Source organism: Pundamilia nyererei, unplaced genomic scaffold, assembly GCF_000239375.1.
Source record: "Pundamilia nyererei isolate P.nyererei 1_Seehausen unplaced genomic scaffold, PunNye1.0 scaffold00063, whole genome shotgun sequence".
NCBI lineage: Eukaryota > Metazoa > Chordata > Actinopteri > Cichliformes > Cichlidae > Pundamilia > Pundamilia nyererei.
In genome coordinates, this window is record NW_005187464.1 from 746,391 (window position 1) to 760,962 (window position 14,572).

At 40.8% G+C, this 14,572-nt stretch overlaps 1 protein-coding gene across 1 annotated transcript in view; it reads right to left on the bottom strand.

The window, feature by feature from the left end:
* wdr70 (WD repeat domain 70) overlaps nt 1–14,572 on the bottom strand; it is a 43,049-nt gene that overhangs the window by 25,688 nt on the left and 2,789 nt on the right. Inside the window, exons 6-10 of the mRNA XM_005735199.1 lie at nt 14,113–14,172; nt 13,503–13,636; nt 12,317–12,470; nt 8,109–8,185; nt 754–928 (exon numbers count right to left, since the gene is read on the bottom strand). Of these exons, the coding sequence (XP_005735256.1) occupies nt 754–928; nt 8,109–8,185; nt 12,317–12,470; nt 13,503–13,636; nt 14,113–14,172 (600 nt within the window). The remainder of the gene's footprint in view (nt 1–753; nt 929–8,108; nt 8,186–12,316; nt 12,471–13,502; nt 13,637–14,112; nt 14,173–14,572) is intronic.

The following is a 14,572-nucleotide window of genomic DNA, read 5'->3' on the forward strand; positions in this document are numbered from 1 at the left end:
AAACAGCAGCATTTGGAGCCCAGGCACTGACATCACATCACTGCGACAGTCATGAAGGAGAAAAGATGAAGCAAATTAGTAAAAAGACATTGAAGAATATGTTACGGAGTAAGAATCAGTGAAAAAAACTTTCGAGTCACCCAAAAGATCTGATGGACGTCATGCTTTCTCAACCCTGAATGGAAGTCATTTTTATCAACAGTGTTGATTTGTCAAATAACTCAAATGAAAAGAGCCAAATAAGTGAGTGCACTGCTTGCCAGAAGCCAAGATCAACTATTACCTCAACGATGTGAATCTTGAGGAAAGGAATGTACACTTTGATCACTTAATTTCCTAATTACCTAATTAAATGGAAAATGTGCAGGGGGAAATTGTGATTGGGCCTCCCAGCAACTTTCATGTAACTCACCTCAATCATTAACCATCAGTTAATTCTGTTACGTAAGTAGCTCTTTCAAGCCATGCTAGGGGAGAGGCTCTAGGGGGGTCATAACATGTGCTGGCTTTCCCCCAGTATCAACATCAGATCAAATATTTGATCACATCAATACTTCAGACTGGGCTACTTCCAGTTTAGACAAAAGCATTTTAAATTCTTTGGGCTTAGCGATTTGCCGACCTCTGACCTCTCTGGCCTGTGACCTGAGTCTCATGACTCTGTACTTGAGCCCATAAGAAAACAGACATCCAATGTTTACAATCCACTGCACATTGCCGGCGGCTGGCATGCGTTTGTGTTTTAAAACTCACACTGAGGTTTCTGTCCCAGATCTGGATGGTGCCATCTTGGCAGCCCGCTGCGATGAGCTTCCCGTCGCGGCTGTAGGTGCAGCATGTGGGGATGACCTTCTTACCCTGGAAGGAGCGAGGCTTGAACACAGACTTGTGCTTCTTCTCTGAATTGAGGTCCCATGTGCGCACAGTGCTGTGAACAGACAGATCATTTCATTTATCCTAACCCGGTTGTCATGAATCACTCAAAAAACGTCCGTCTCTCACAACATATTTGTTCTTTAACACCTGCATCCACCATAATAAATCAGAACTGTGGCGATACGGTGTCCCCCGTCATTTCGTGAAACTTTAGGTCAGGCAGCTCTGTGACGCAGGGTGAGAAGTTTTGCGAAGAGCAAAACAGTAGATCAGTCTGACAGGTACGTCTGAAGCGTCCATGAAGTCCTGATTCTCTTTCCTACATCTGTTGAACACATTACACAACCTGGAGCACTGAGAGTGGGGGTTTGAATGCAGACCCGTCGTAAAACACAAATGAGAGATTTCATTCCAAAACATCATAAAATGAGAGTAAAACAATAAGCCCTCATGGATACAGGTCAGTCTGTGTAACACTTTACAGTTCTTTCCTGGATCGAAACCAAAAATGAGCTTGAAACTTTCTGCGAAGGCACCATTAATGCTGTACGATGTATTCATGCTTTGGAGCTACATATGCTGTCATACAGAGGATAAACCTATTTATTGATTGATTTATCCACTAAAACTGCATAATGACAAATGTTGCTAGCTTAAAATTCAGAATGAGCATTCATCTAAAAAAAATGCAACAAAAATGCAGTTTTAATACTTAAATTTTTGTACATTGCAAATAAATACAGAGTTTAAATGATGCTTTTATCTGCCTTTCTCCTTAATCTAGCTCTGCATCATCTCAGACTGATAAAGCAAAGACGGCAAAAAAATGATAACAGCACTAACTCAGGTGCCCACCAGTGATGAGACAGACTTCACCTCCCACATTTATTTATTGGAAGGGTGTTAGTACACATCGACATGCCAGCACCTCACATGCTCCCACCAACATTCGTGACAGACACGGTTCATCCAAATGTGTCTGTGAACCCACTGCCTGCTTTAGTGGGTATCTTAACCTCTGGGTCACGGGGTCAGCAGGGGAGTATAAACATACAGGCAGGGCTGCTACTAACAGCCAGGGAAGGATTCCACTGTGGCCGGCTACAAAATCACAGACACACACACTCAACTGTGTTTGGATAAGTCTAACAATGTGATACAAATGCCAGCTGAAGACATATGGTTTGAGTGAAAACCTGCAAGGGTCAAATAAAACTCTGATGCATAGTTGTGTTTAAATCCACATAACATGAAAGCTGTTAAATCACAGAAAAGAAAAAATCCTGCTGGGAAAAAAGTGCAAAGGCCACATGTATAAAATCATATTTTCCAATGCAAACTGGAGGCTTCTGCACTGTACAGTAAGCTGTTTACACAGCAGATTTCCATGTGTATGTGTGTGAGTGAGGGATAAAGAGCGATAGCCACAAACTCAGTGACATATTGGTCCACCTGCTGCCTCACACAGACATCTCAATTCTGTTTACAGGAGACTGTGGGCGAGTGTCAAGCCAACAAAGACAACATGACCTTTCATGTACCACACAAAACCTGGAATGGTATTTATCATAAGAAACTCTTTCCAAAACATGGCATTGCTGGCTGTCAGAGGGATAGAGGAGAGAGGCTGGAGCCCACCAGTGCTGAGCAGAGCGTAAGTGATGGGGAAAGACTGCACACAGTCACTTGTCGGGAGTAAGATGCTTGTGGGAACCTGAGGGCTATCTAAAGGGGTTCATTTTAGTTTTAACCGCTTAAGACCCGAACTCTTCCACGGCATGCATTTTTAATTTCTCTTTGATATTTGGGCATATTGGGGCCCGATGAATGTAAAAACAAAAAATTACCAGATTTTTTTTTTTTACCTTATTTTTGTTTTTAAGAAAAATAAGAGCCACATATGAGTATATCTGTTTAAAATTTTGATAGAACAGTAGCAGTATAATGTCCTTGTAAGTGGATATTGGGCCCTTGTAGAGCAAAATTCAGTATTTTGGTCTAAATAACCCAAAATGGATGGTTGGGGGAAGGGGATAACAGGTATATATTAAAAAATGATACACAGCATGAACAAAAAACATTAGCAGGTAATAACATTGTCATTTCCCATTTCTCAAAGGCCTGTTTTCCCTTCAATCAGCAGCCCCCTTTTCTTGCACAAACGCTTCACAGGCAGAGGGGTGAATGCAATAAAATGAGACCCATTCAACCTCAGTCATGCATGTGCACTTTACGAGGTAGCACAGTCGTTGACACATCAACTGAGGAGTGACAGCTCCCTAGGCCTCTTGTTTTATCTGTACATCAGGTTATAGGCCCAGTGGGGGTGACGGCTGCTAGGATCACCTTTCCAGATTACGGGATGAAGAAGAGAGACGGAAAAGAAGAGCGTTCGTCTTGTTTAAGGTTGTTTATTGGTCGAATTCCAGTGATAGACTGAATTGCCTGTTTCCTGGTTGACTGACTAACTGGGGCTCTGTTATGAGAAAGGAGGATTAGGAGGGAAGATGCTCAATCTTCCATCACAGCTAAAGAAGATAACAGAGGGATTTAGGAGGCACGCACACAATTGTACCCAAGCAATGAATCAAAAGGAGGAAGATTGTGGCCATTGTGGCACAGATGGGCTGTGGGTACAGTGACAGACTCATTCACAAAACTTCACAACATTTTCACAACACTGTTTCTGCTCAGTAGCAAGGCGGGTGAGACCATACACTACAAAAGGCAAAATGCCTAGAAAAATATCTCTTGAGCTTGAGTCAAGGCAGGTTTTCAGATTTAATCAAGCAAAGGTGTGATAAGTTGCGACCCAGTTCGCTGACAAAAGAAACAAACACTGTATTTCACAGCTCTCACAGTAAAAAACTAGAGGCTACTGTCAGTCAAAAATTCAGCCATGGCTATAAATTGAACAAAAAGGATTAATGCACTCCTTAAAGCTATGGTATGTGCATTCGTGGGCAGAATATGGAACACTTGCAATGTAAGGTGGGAAAGAGTTAGCTAGCAGATCATTACATGAAGGAACCTTTTAAAAACAAGCGTGTTCATGCTCACAGGTGTACACACAGGTGCTCACACACACAAACGACACCCTTTTTGGCTCCTACCACAAAGCACACTGTGTGCTGTCGATCTTACGTGCTGCACAATAATGTTTAATATTTAGTATTTACTGTTATATTCCCATATATCATCATGATGTTGTTTATTGTATTGCTCTCGTTTTCTTCTGCTTGTTTACTTTTTTCATTCTCAACAGGTGAAACTAAAAAAGTATCTATTGTTAGCTAGTGTTTTCTCTTCTGGGTTTTTTTTTTATCTCCATACAGGTGATCCAGGTGTTTTGTTTGTTTTTCTTTTTTTTCTTCCCCCCTTTCTCACCATCTCTTCTCCCCTCTATTTTTCTTTCCCTCCCTCTCTTTCTTTCATTCTTTCTCCCTGTCCTATCCCCCAGTCATGTCTGTCTCGTCTATAAAAAGCGAAAATAAAATAAATACATAATTATAATAAAGGTCAATCAAATGGACCAATATAGAAAGGCCATGATGATCCACTTCGTAAAGTAAATCCACTTGGCATCTTTCTTGGCCTTCAGACAACAATTCTGAAGGCTAAAGATCCAAACGGGACAGGCAAAAAAAAAAAAAAAGGTGGGAAAGAGTTGGAGATGTGCTGGACTGTGGATGAACCCATCCAGTTCAGTGAATCGCCCCAACATGCTCACCCACACTTTGAGGAGTCATTCCTCATATGTCATCCATTTAACTCTCCTTTCCTTTAAAATTGAAAGTAAACTATTACCAAGGGCACTGATAAGCAACTGACTTGCTAATTCGTCAAGATCCGAGTGCTAGAGATGATCAATTAGCGCTCACAGCAGACAAAAGCAGAGAGAGTGAGAGACAGAAGTACGGCCTTACACAGAGCCTAACCAAAAGTACCATTCTCGCAAAACAAGATGAATTACTACCACAATTTATCCATGCGTTAAATCACAAATCTGCTTTATGTGACTTTGTGTTTGTCGATGCTCTCTAGTATGACACATTTCAAATCAAATGTTTAGTTTGAGCACATGACAAAGACAAACAATTTGTCAGCAGTAAAAGGCCCTGCCATGTTGTCCTCTGGGTCTCCTTGTATACAGCAACACATCCAACTCCAGCTGCAGCCCTGACAGCAGGCCAGCGCGAAGGGAATCCCTGGCATTCAAACCTCCTGGAAACATTCCTCAAATTGTGTGTATTTGTGTGTACACATGCTCAAGTGTGCTTCAAGACTCGACAGAAGTAACATGTGGGCCCAATTAGAACGTCGCCATTTGTCCTGTCCTCTGTGCTCCACTGGCTGAAATTTCAGTCGCAAAAAAAGGAACATAACATGGATTTTTAACCTTCTCCTAGGCACTATAAAACTACGTACGTAAAGCCAAGAATCACCAATGTCCTATCCTTCAAAACAACAACACAAATCTTTCCAGTGTTATACTTGGTAAACTGTTTTATGCCATGTGGTTAGTTAAGTGTTAAAGATTTGGTGCATTAGAAGTTTTAAAAAAAGCTCCTAATATACACCAAGTCACAGCTATATTTTAACTTTTTTACTACTTCAAGATCAGCCCTGCCAAAGAAATACTTCCACTGAGAGTTAACCCAGCAAGTATTGCTTTCACTTTCTTGGAAATAAAATCTGTGGCTTTCAAACATTCACCAAAGACTCAGACGCAGTTAAAGTTGCTTCATACTTGTGCGGTTTGTTCCTTAGGATCAAACATGAATACTGTTGGAAAACACTGTTTCATTTTACAACTGCACGCTCTCAAACAGAATGACAGAAGAATGTGAAATGTTGACACACACAGCGCAACACTTTTCACTGACTGACTCGATTCGCACAGTTCTACTGAAGCCCTATTCAAGCCACAGTTTCTGAAAACACCCTGCTGCTATATTATCAGTACTTCCCTCTCATCCACTTCCTCCCAGGAGGGGAAAAAAAAAGTATGGGTTAATGAAATCATTCAAGGCGCTGGGAGGTAGCCCTTAATGAATGAGATTCCACACTACTGGGGGATCTTTAATTAAGAAGCTGGGCGGTCCAGTGATCATGCTTAATAACCTATTCAAGTAAACACAACAAAGAGCCTCTAACTAGGCAGAAAGACCTGGAAAAGCCTGGATGTTGGTCTAATATTGAAGCAGACAGACAGCAGCTGACAGCCTCTCATACTACTGGCCAACTGCTGGCCCATTCTCAAGACGTCCACTGACTACCGCCTGGCCCCTGTGCAGAATCCATACTTATTCACTAAAGTGAATGGAGTGGATGGTGAGACAAAGAAAAGGAGGAAGACTGTCCTTAATAACTGAAGCATTAATAATCCATGATGAAAAGCATAGTTGTCTATAAGGTTTCAGTGATGGTACTGTGTGTTTCACACCTTCATGGCAACAGAACAGTCTCATTAATGTAGAAAGATCCATAGACAGTTAGATCCTCGACAAACCATCTGTGATGTTGTAAATCACTGAGTAAACCCACATAAATTAAAAGTGAGCAAACGAAAGGAACTAATATGAAGGGACAGCCTTCCAAATTATTATAGCCTGAGTCAAGCAAAAAAACCCACAAATATATATTATTAATATTTACCTTATTGTGGCAACTGTAGTTTAAGCAACTTATCACACATATCGCAATTTTAAGCATTCTTCTGCAAACCTTGTGTGCTTAAAGTTATCTGTTTAGGACTTGTAGTAACATGCAGTTTGCTCCAAAGCAACAAAAAGGAATTTTTGATTGAAAACACTGTAGGTTCAGGGACAGTGTGTCCACCAATAAAGTGAAATTCTGCACCAAGTTGCAAAGCACATTACCAACACAATAAGGTGGGAAAATGTAACCAGGAACAACCTCCTCCACCTGTAAATCAACATACCCCCCCCCCCTTTTCTGTCTTTGCCACATCTCTGAGACTCAGCTTGCCACACCGACTGGGTCTGCTGCTGTGAACCTCTCCCGCATGCAGCCCCTCTGCCTATGAATGGCTCCCTGTGCGCTCCTCTCTGCTGCTCTCCTGTTAGCTGGCCAGGAGAAACACCCAATGCTAACGTGCCAGGGGAGGATTTCCAGAGCCTCAATGAGAGCTAATTAAACCAACCTCCACATCTGGGGGAGCAGTAACACTGGTAAACACTGGGCTGCGGGCTGCCCGCAAAGCCGGGCCCTTGTTTCTCCTTAATGATGATAGCCCTAGGTGTCTCTACTGCTGTCTGTCACACTCTCTTAGACTCATCAATGTGCTGTAGCTTAGTCATACTCTTTGCCTTACAAATGTTCCCGCACACCTATACACAGGACAAAGAATTACAGCTTCTACAGGTTTAGTGCTGATTTAAGGATGTCGCTGACTGTTAAAACTCTGCGGTCTGAAGCAAACAATATAAATATCTGTGTATGACAGCGGTTGATCTGGTCTAAATCACTGCATACAAATAAAGGGCTCCATTTGGACAACATCCAGTATAAATATGCCATGTGCAAACACACAGCTATGAGGCCATGCTACAATCTTCAGAGGCATAGTCTGGATTAGAGGACTCCCTGCTGGTGACGGAGGGGATGAGAGCGAAGAAAAGTCTGTTCGGTGAGAGCATTACTTTGAAAATCCGACAGTAAGAATTACTAAATATAATGCTGGACATTAATTTTGTATCAAAGAGGTGTGGCCTATGTATGATGGGTGTCACTGTGCTATCAGCAGTGCTCTGAAGATGAGAAAGGGTATTTCTCACTGACTGCATACTCTTCAATGTCCTGGGGGACTTTCTCAATGATTATTACTATAAATGGCACACGCTGGTTTGTAAAACAGAGACTCCTTGTTATGCCTGTAAATGAAGTGTACAGGAAAGTAACCATTTCTCCAGAAAATCTTTTAGACAGTTATTGTTTAGAAAGACCAGAGGCTTGTTTTCATTTAAAGAGATAAAATCAGCCAAGATTAAAACTCACTATACAAAATACACATGCTTGGTGAGTCACAAAGAGATTAGGCCCATCTAAAAGCCATTTCTGTTTTCTCCTCCCTGAAAATCAAGACGGCTCACTGTGAAGCTTAACAACTGGATCCACAACATGTGCAATGTAACAGCGCGAGAAAGACAACGGGGGCGTGGAGGCTTCTGCCTTTAACTCACAGCTTACAATGCTTGGTTAAAACTTACCCATCATTGGAGCAGGTCATGAACTCTTCTTTAATCTTGGGATGCCAGCACCCACAATTAAGCATAGCTGTGTGGCCCTGAGAAAAAAAAAGCATAAAGTGAAAATAAACAAATGCACACTTTTAACAAGCACTAAAATGACCCAATATCCTGTGGCTGGCTTCCAGTGGCTTTATTTATTTTGGATCCAGTGCACAGCAGATATTGAGTTTCCTTTTCTTCACAGCAGTTTTTAAACACTTTATATTCAAGGGCAAGCCACAGAAATAGTAGCTAGCATGTGCTGTTAGAAACTTGAAAGGAGATTAAGACATATTTCGTAATCGTGCGTACAAAAAAAGAGTAAAGACAGCTGTTGTTTTTCCATTTTGGCAAAACTTGCAACACAAAAGGTCACTAGATAATTAATCCGATGGTGAATTTTCCAGCACTGTGCATTACAAATGTGAGTCCTTTATCCATATCCTTAATTAGGTTACACTGTAATACATTGACTTTACATTAACGTTCGGATTTCCTCGACATAAGTCTCACTTTACAACTGTGCTAGTGAACTCAGAGGCCCTGGAACAGTGAGCTCTTTGCTCTTTGTAACTTCTACACATTTCCTCTGCTGGAGAGTCATGTGGAGAATTACTCATAACAAATAACTTCAAAGCAGTATAACCCAGAGAGAGGCCTCACTGGCTGCCAGGTCAGAGTGGAACACTTCAGTGTGCTGCGAAGGGGCTTCAGACAAGACATACTGCTATTTGACAGGATGCTCAAGAAGCAGAGCCTTGCATGAGCAGAAGCTGACCAAATGGCATTGGTATGTGTGGATCAGGAAGAGGGCCTGTCTGTTCACTGTCAAATACTTTAACAACACACCATATTAATAACTGATTAAGAATAATTGCATATGACCTGCTGTTTTATGACTAAAAAGAACTACAAATTGCTAAGCTGTTAAATTTTATGGTAAAATATGCACTCGCTATATGATCAGGAAAGTACAAATGGTCCGTGAAGCCCCTCACTAATTCCCTCCTCTGTGCAAAAACAGCAACCTTCAAAACAGCTTTGCATGAGTGTGAAAAAGGCACTAGCTTCCTTTAAAAAAAATCTGATTCATCCTTCTCCAAGTGTTCAAAGCATAATGCATCACTGAAAACAATGTCTTTTGTTTTTTTTAATTAGCGCAAATGTCATCCCAGAAGTAAAAGACAACTTTTCATGTACAGGAAAAAAAATCTGCTTTTTCACAGGGTTTAATGGGATACCTTAGTGTCATGCAAGAAGCTCTCACCTGCAAGGCGTAGGGTCTGTGGTTACTCAAGTATGGGGAAGGTAATATTTTCAAGCAGGTAATTGGAGAAGAACTTACCACTGGCATTGAGAGTTAGGACAATAATCTCAAACTCATCTACAGTGGCTTGCAGAAGTGTTCGGCCCCCTTGAACTTTCCCACATTTTGTCACATTATAGCCACAAACAGGAATCAATTTTATTGGAATTCCACGTGAAAGACCAACACAAAGCGGTGTACACGTGAGAAGTGGAACGAAAATCATACATGATTCCAAACATTTTTTACAAATAAATAACTGCAAAGTGGGGTGTGTGTAATTATTCAGCCCCCTTTGGTCTGAGTGCAGTCAGTTGCCCATAGACATTGCCTGACGAGTGCTAATGACTAAATAGAGTGCACCTGTGTGTAATCTAATGTCAGTACAAACAGCTGCTCTGAACACACCATCCCCACTGTCAAATATGGTGGTGGCAGCATCATGCTCTGGGGGTGCTTCTCTTCAGCAGGGACAGGGAAGCTGGTCAGAGTTGATGGGAAGATGGATGGAGCCAAATACAGGGCAATCTTGGAAGAAAACCTCTTGGAATCTGCAAAAGACTTGAGACTGGGGCGGAGGTTCACCTTTGAGCAGGACAACGACCCTAAACATGAAGCCAGGGCAACATTCGAATGGTTTAAAACAAAACATATCCATGTGTTAGAATGGCCCAGGCAAAGTCCAGATCTAAATCCAATCGAATTTCTGTGGCAAGATCTGAAAACTACTGTTCACAAACGCTGTCCATCTAATCTGACTGAGCTGGAGCTGTTTTGCAAAGAAGAATGGACAAGGATTTCAGTCTCTAGATGCGCAAAGCTGGTAGAGACATACCCTAAAAGACTGGCAGCTGTAATTGCAGCAAAAGGTGGTTCTACAAAGTGCTGACTCAGGGAGCTGAATAATTACGCACAATCCAGTTGCCAAGTAAATGAACGCATCTCTTAGGACTTTAAGGTTTCTCCTTAAATTAGAAAAGAAAAATGCAATTCTTTTAATTTAATGAAACATTTTTTCCTAATTCTGGTGTAATCATTAGAAAACAATGGAAAATTACTCTTCTCCAGTAACTGCATTATGCTTCTCAGGTTCACAACAACAACTTGCGAAAGACTAAAAAACAGCAGATATCGATAACAAAAGTAAGCGCAAAGAATTATAATGACAAACAGACAAGAACGGATGGGCAAGCCCAGTTTTTTATTATCACAATTTCCTTAGGCCAGAAGAGTGTCTGTGTTAGCGTTTACATTTGGGAATACTGAAAGAATAAGAAGAATAGTTTGTGCAAAAATTGGAACTAGTACGAAAATTATTTTCACCTGCTGATGGAAATTTGTCTTGTCTATAGTATTTATTCAGAGAAGTATCACTGACAGCAATGCATATTCAGGGAGACAGAAGCAATACCATGTGATCATACTGCATGTAGATACAGTGCAGGCCTGCGTGTGACAAATCTCTGCACACAGTGGGGTTAGTTAGGAAGGAAATTAGTTTTTGTCAACAGAGACGGAATAAAAGCAAGGACTTAATTATCACATAAGACACAGCTAATTGACTGGGACACCGTCACCCGTCCAAAACGCATTTTCACTGAACCAAACTCCCCCATCAGCACCAGATGTGACCGTGCAGGACAAGAATGTAGGACATCAAGGAAAACACTATTTGCGATCAATGGGCCTTCACTTCAAGTAATTCATATGGGTGGTATAAACCATGTCTAAATGCAGTGCAGCAGGCACAGATGCTCATTGACTACCAATATGGCCTTTCTTAAACACAATAAAATCCAAACATGGACACTCAATTAGGATCCTTCTTTGTAGATTCAGGTATATGCAAGAAATGAACCGCGACAGTCCCGAAAGCATGTGTTCCTCTCTTCCTGAGTGCCGCTGGCTTCTCACACAGCACACACATCGTTATCCCCACATACAAAAACAAAACCAACTACACATTGCTACCATTATGCACTGGCAGGGTCAACCCACAGCGCAGAAGAACAGATCATCCGCTGCATGTTTGGAATTAGCAGTGAATCCTGGGTAGACCGCAGTTGCTATAGAAATGAAAACACGAATACCTGCAACATTCTAGAGTATTACAACTTGTACCATATTTTTTTAATAAGATTTTACTATGATTAGGTGTGATTTTACTCTCCGAGATAAATGCTGAAATCTCAGAATACTTCGGCATCACAAAAGTTGGAAGTTGGAGTAGAAAATATGGGCTGTTAGATGATCAGTCACATCTGCAGTATTACAATCTGGCTTCAAAGAGAAAATCAAGGGGGCAGTGAAATGATAGCAAAATGTATCGTAAACATCTATAATAATAACCAGACTGACACAGTGATTCTGCATGCTTACAAAATGTGATAAAACAACAGACAGGGAGTTGTTTTTCTTCATTATCGGGGTGTGATGAAGACTTTTTAGTGGATACATGTAGGTCGCTTGCTCCAACTATTTTATAATTTTATCATGTCTATTAAATATTTTTATAATTCTAACCAAGAGAGTGCCTCAGGAAATCTCTTGGTTAGACTTGCACTTATTGAGTTGTTTCGCTGTACTGATGAGCACCTGTTTTATGTCATTTACAGAGCCACGCAGCACTTTCTTTTTATTTATATTTTCTGAAGAACAAATTTTTCATGACTCAGATTAAAGCAGATGTGGAAACTGTAACAATGGAGTTACTTTTTGGCATAACGTGTGCGTTTGACTGCAGTGAGCGATTATTACTGACATTTCTAGTAAACTTGTGTGTTCTTGGCTTCATTGCCACTCATCTGATCCTCTTAAGAGTGCATTGTTATTGTTTCGTTAGATTTTATTGTAGAAACTGACAGTCAGCAGTTTGGCATACCTTTGTGTTAGCCATATCCACAATGTACTGGTCTCCTTTCACACACTCCATGACACTGAAGCCATCACGGTCCAACACCTTGGCCTGTGCATTGCCCGAAACCACCAACATGACATCACCGGTGATGCTGTACTGCAGGGCCTTGATCTGATGGCTGAGGAGACACAAAAACAGCACAACAAAGACTGCTTCACTAAAACATTCTTATATAAGCTTTTAATTCTTCACTTTTTCAGGCACAAATAAACACCAGATAATTGCAACTATACGACCAAAACATCTCAACATCTGATGTACCTGATTATTTGTATGACTGGCCTACAACAATAAACAAAGACACCCAACTATAACAACAGCAGAATATTTCTAATAAAGTGTTTTTAAAGCATAAAAAAACAAAGCTTTCACAGAGAAAATTATCCACTGATTAAAACTGATGTTTTAAAAATAGGGGCAGGGTGCTGACATTGCGAGGTTAATGTGCAAATGCTTATTAGTCTGGAACCTCTCAGTTCTGCTTGGAGCATTATCAAAGGGCAAACCCTACAAACAGTTAGAGCAAAGCAAAGCGAGAGGTAGCAATCAGCACTGGAAAAATGTAAACATACTACAGTATTCACTAAAAATAACCCACCCCGTTTTAGATAAACGCTTCCGATTGGTCGAGCAAGGGCAAGACCAGGTGGAAATCTGTTTGAATGTGAGATCAGCTGCTTTCTGTCAGAGCAAATGAAACATGAGCCCTCAGATTCATCCAGTTCCCAGGCCGAGGAAGCTTCAACAACTTTCTATATGAAGCCCGGCTTGTTAGTAAACCAAACAGACTCCTAGATCACACTGTAATCAAATTAAATGTAGCGTTAATAAGGGGAAACCTGCTCCAGCTCAGCCCACTGCTTCCCAAAAGCAAAAAAGAATTTGATCTTTGATGATGGCTTTAGTTAAACACGGAGTAAACACACATGCAAACACACAAACAGACACATATCTTAACCATCTGCTCTCAAAAGGCTCATTTTGCATGAAAACAGAGGATGTCGCAGAGTTAGCATGAGGTTTGGTGATGTGTGTGTGTTTGTGAAAGTGTATACACTCTGGCACATGGAAATGCAGTCAGTGTAGTGGATGTTTACATGAAATTAATTATTGAACACGTGTCAAGGAGGTGTGTTGCTGTTCTCAGTACCACTCGCAAGGCTGCAGAGATCTGAAGGCCTGCAGAGCCTGGTCCATCCCAGCAAAATCCCAGAATCGAACATCATAATCATATCCACCAGACACCAGGCGGGCTCCAGAGGGGTCCAAGCCAAGAGCCGACACCTGAGGAAGCAGTTTGAAAACCAAGAGACAACTTATGAGCCTGTACAACTCAGAAAGCAAGCCGCTGCTGATTACTAGTTATAATACTAGAAATCTTTAACAATACAGTCATGTTGGCTTTGTTAAAAGGCACAGAAATAAATACAACCCAAATATTTTAAGTTTATTCTTCAATAATTTAGAACTAAACTGTTTAAAAACTGAAAAAGTGCTAGATCAGGATACCAGACTAAACAAAAGCAGAAAAGTAACAGCCTCACAGCTGCTCTTTTGGCTAAAATCAGTGAGATAAATGTTAACTGAAAATCCAATGAGAGGCCTCCGAAACCAGATGTTTGTGTGTGTGTGCGTAATATAAGCAAAAGTTGTACTGTTTACAAGCTTGTGATAAAAATAGAATTTTATTCAATGTCAACTGAGAATAGAGTTGTCACCAGCTCTAATTACTGGCTGGGTGTTAGAGGCGAAAGCCTTACCGTTTTAGTGCCATGCTGCAGCGTGATCTCATGAGTGTCTGGAATTTTTTTCACTGGATTCTGGGACAGAAAGTTGACATGAACGTGAGGAAAAGGCAAAACAACACAAGTCTATATTATGTCAATTGATCAAAGTGCAGCAATATGTATGATATTTTTACATTAACAGGTTGTGAGTCTAAGACATTTAACGACAGAAGTCATATTTGTAAATGGTTGGAATCTGACATATTGTGTAGATAGTACTTTCCTGTAAAAAGCAATACACACATTCTAAAAATGCTTCTAATTAAAAATTCAGATATTTTAGGTGTCATTGTCCTTTTGGTAATGTAAAGAAAACAAATGAAGAAAGCACAACTAAGAAAATAGGCAAAAAGTTCACCTTTTTATCGTGTACAGTGCAAAACTAACAACGTTAATCTTTTCTCCTGCTGCCATCTTGTGGTTGGATTTTTTT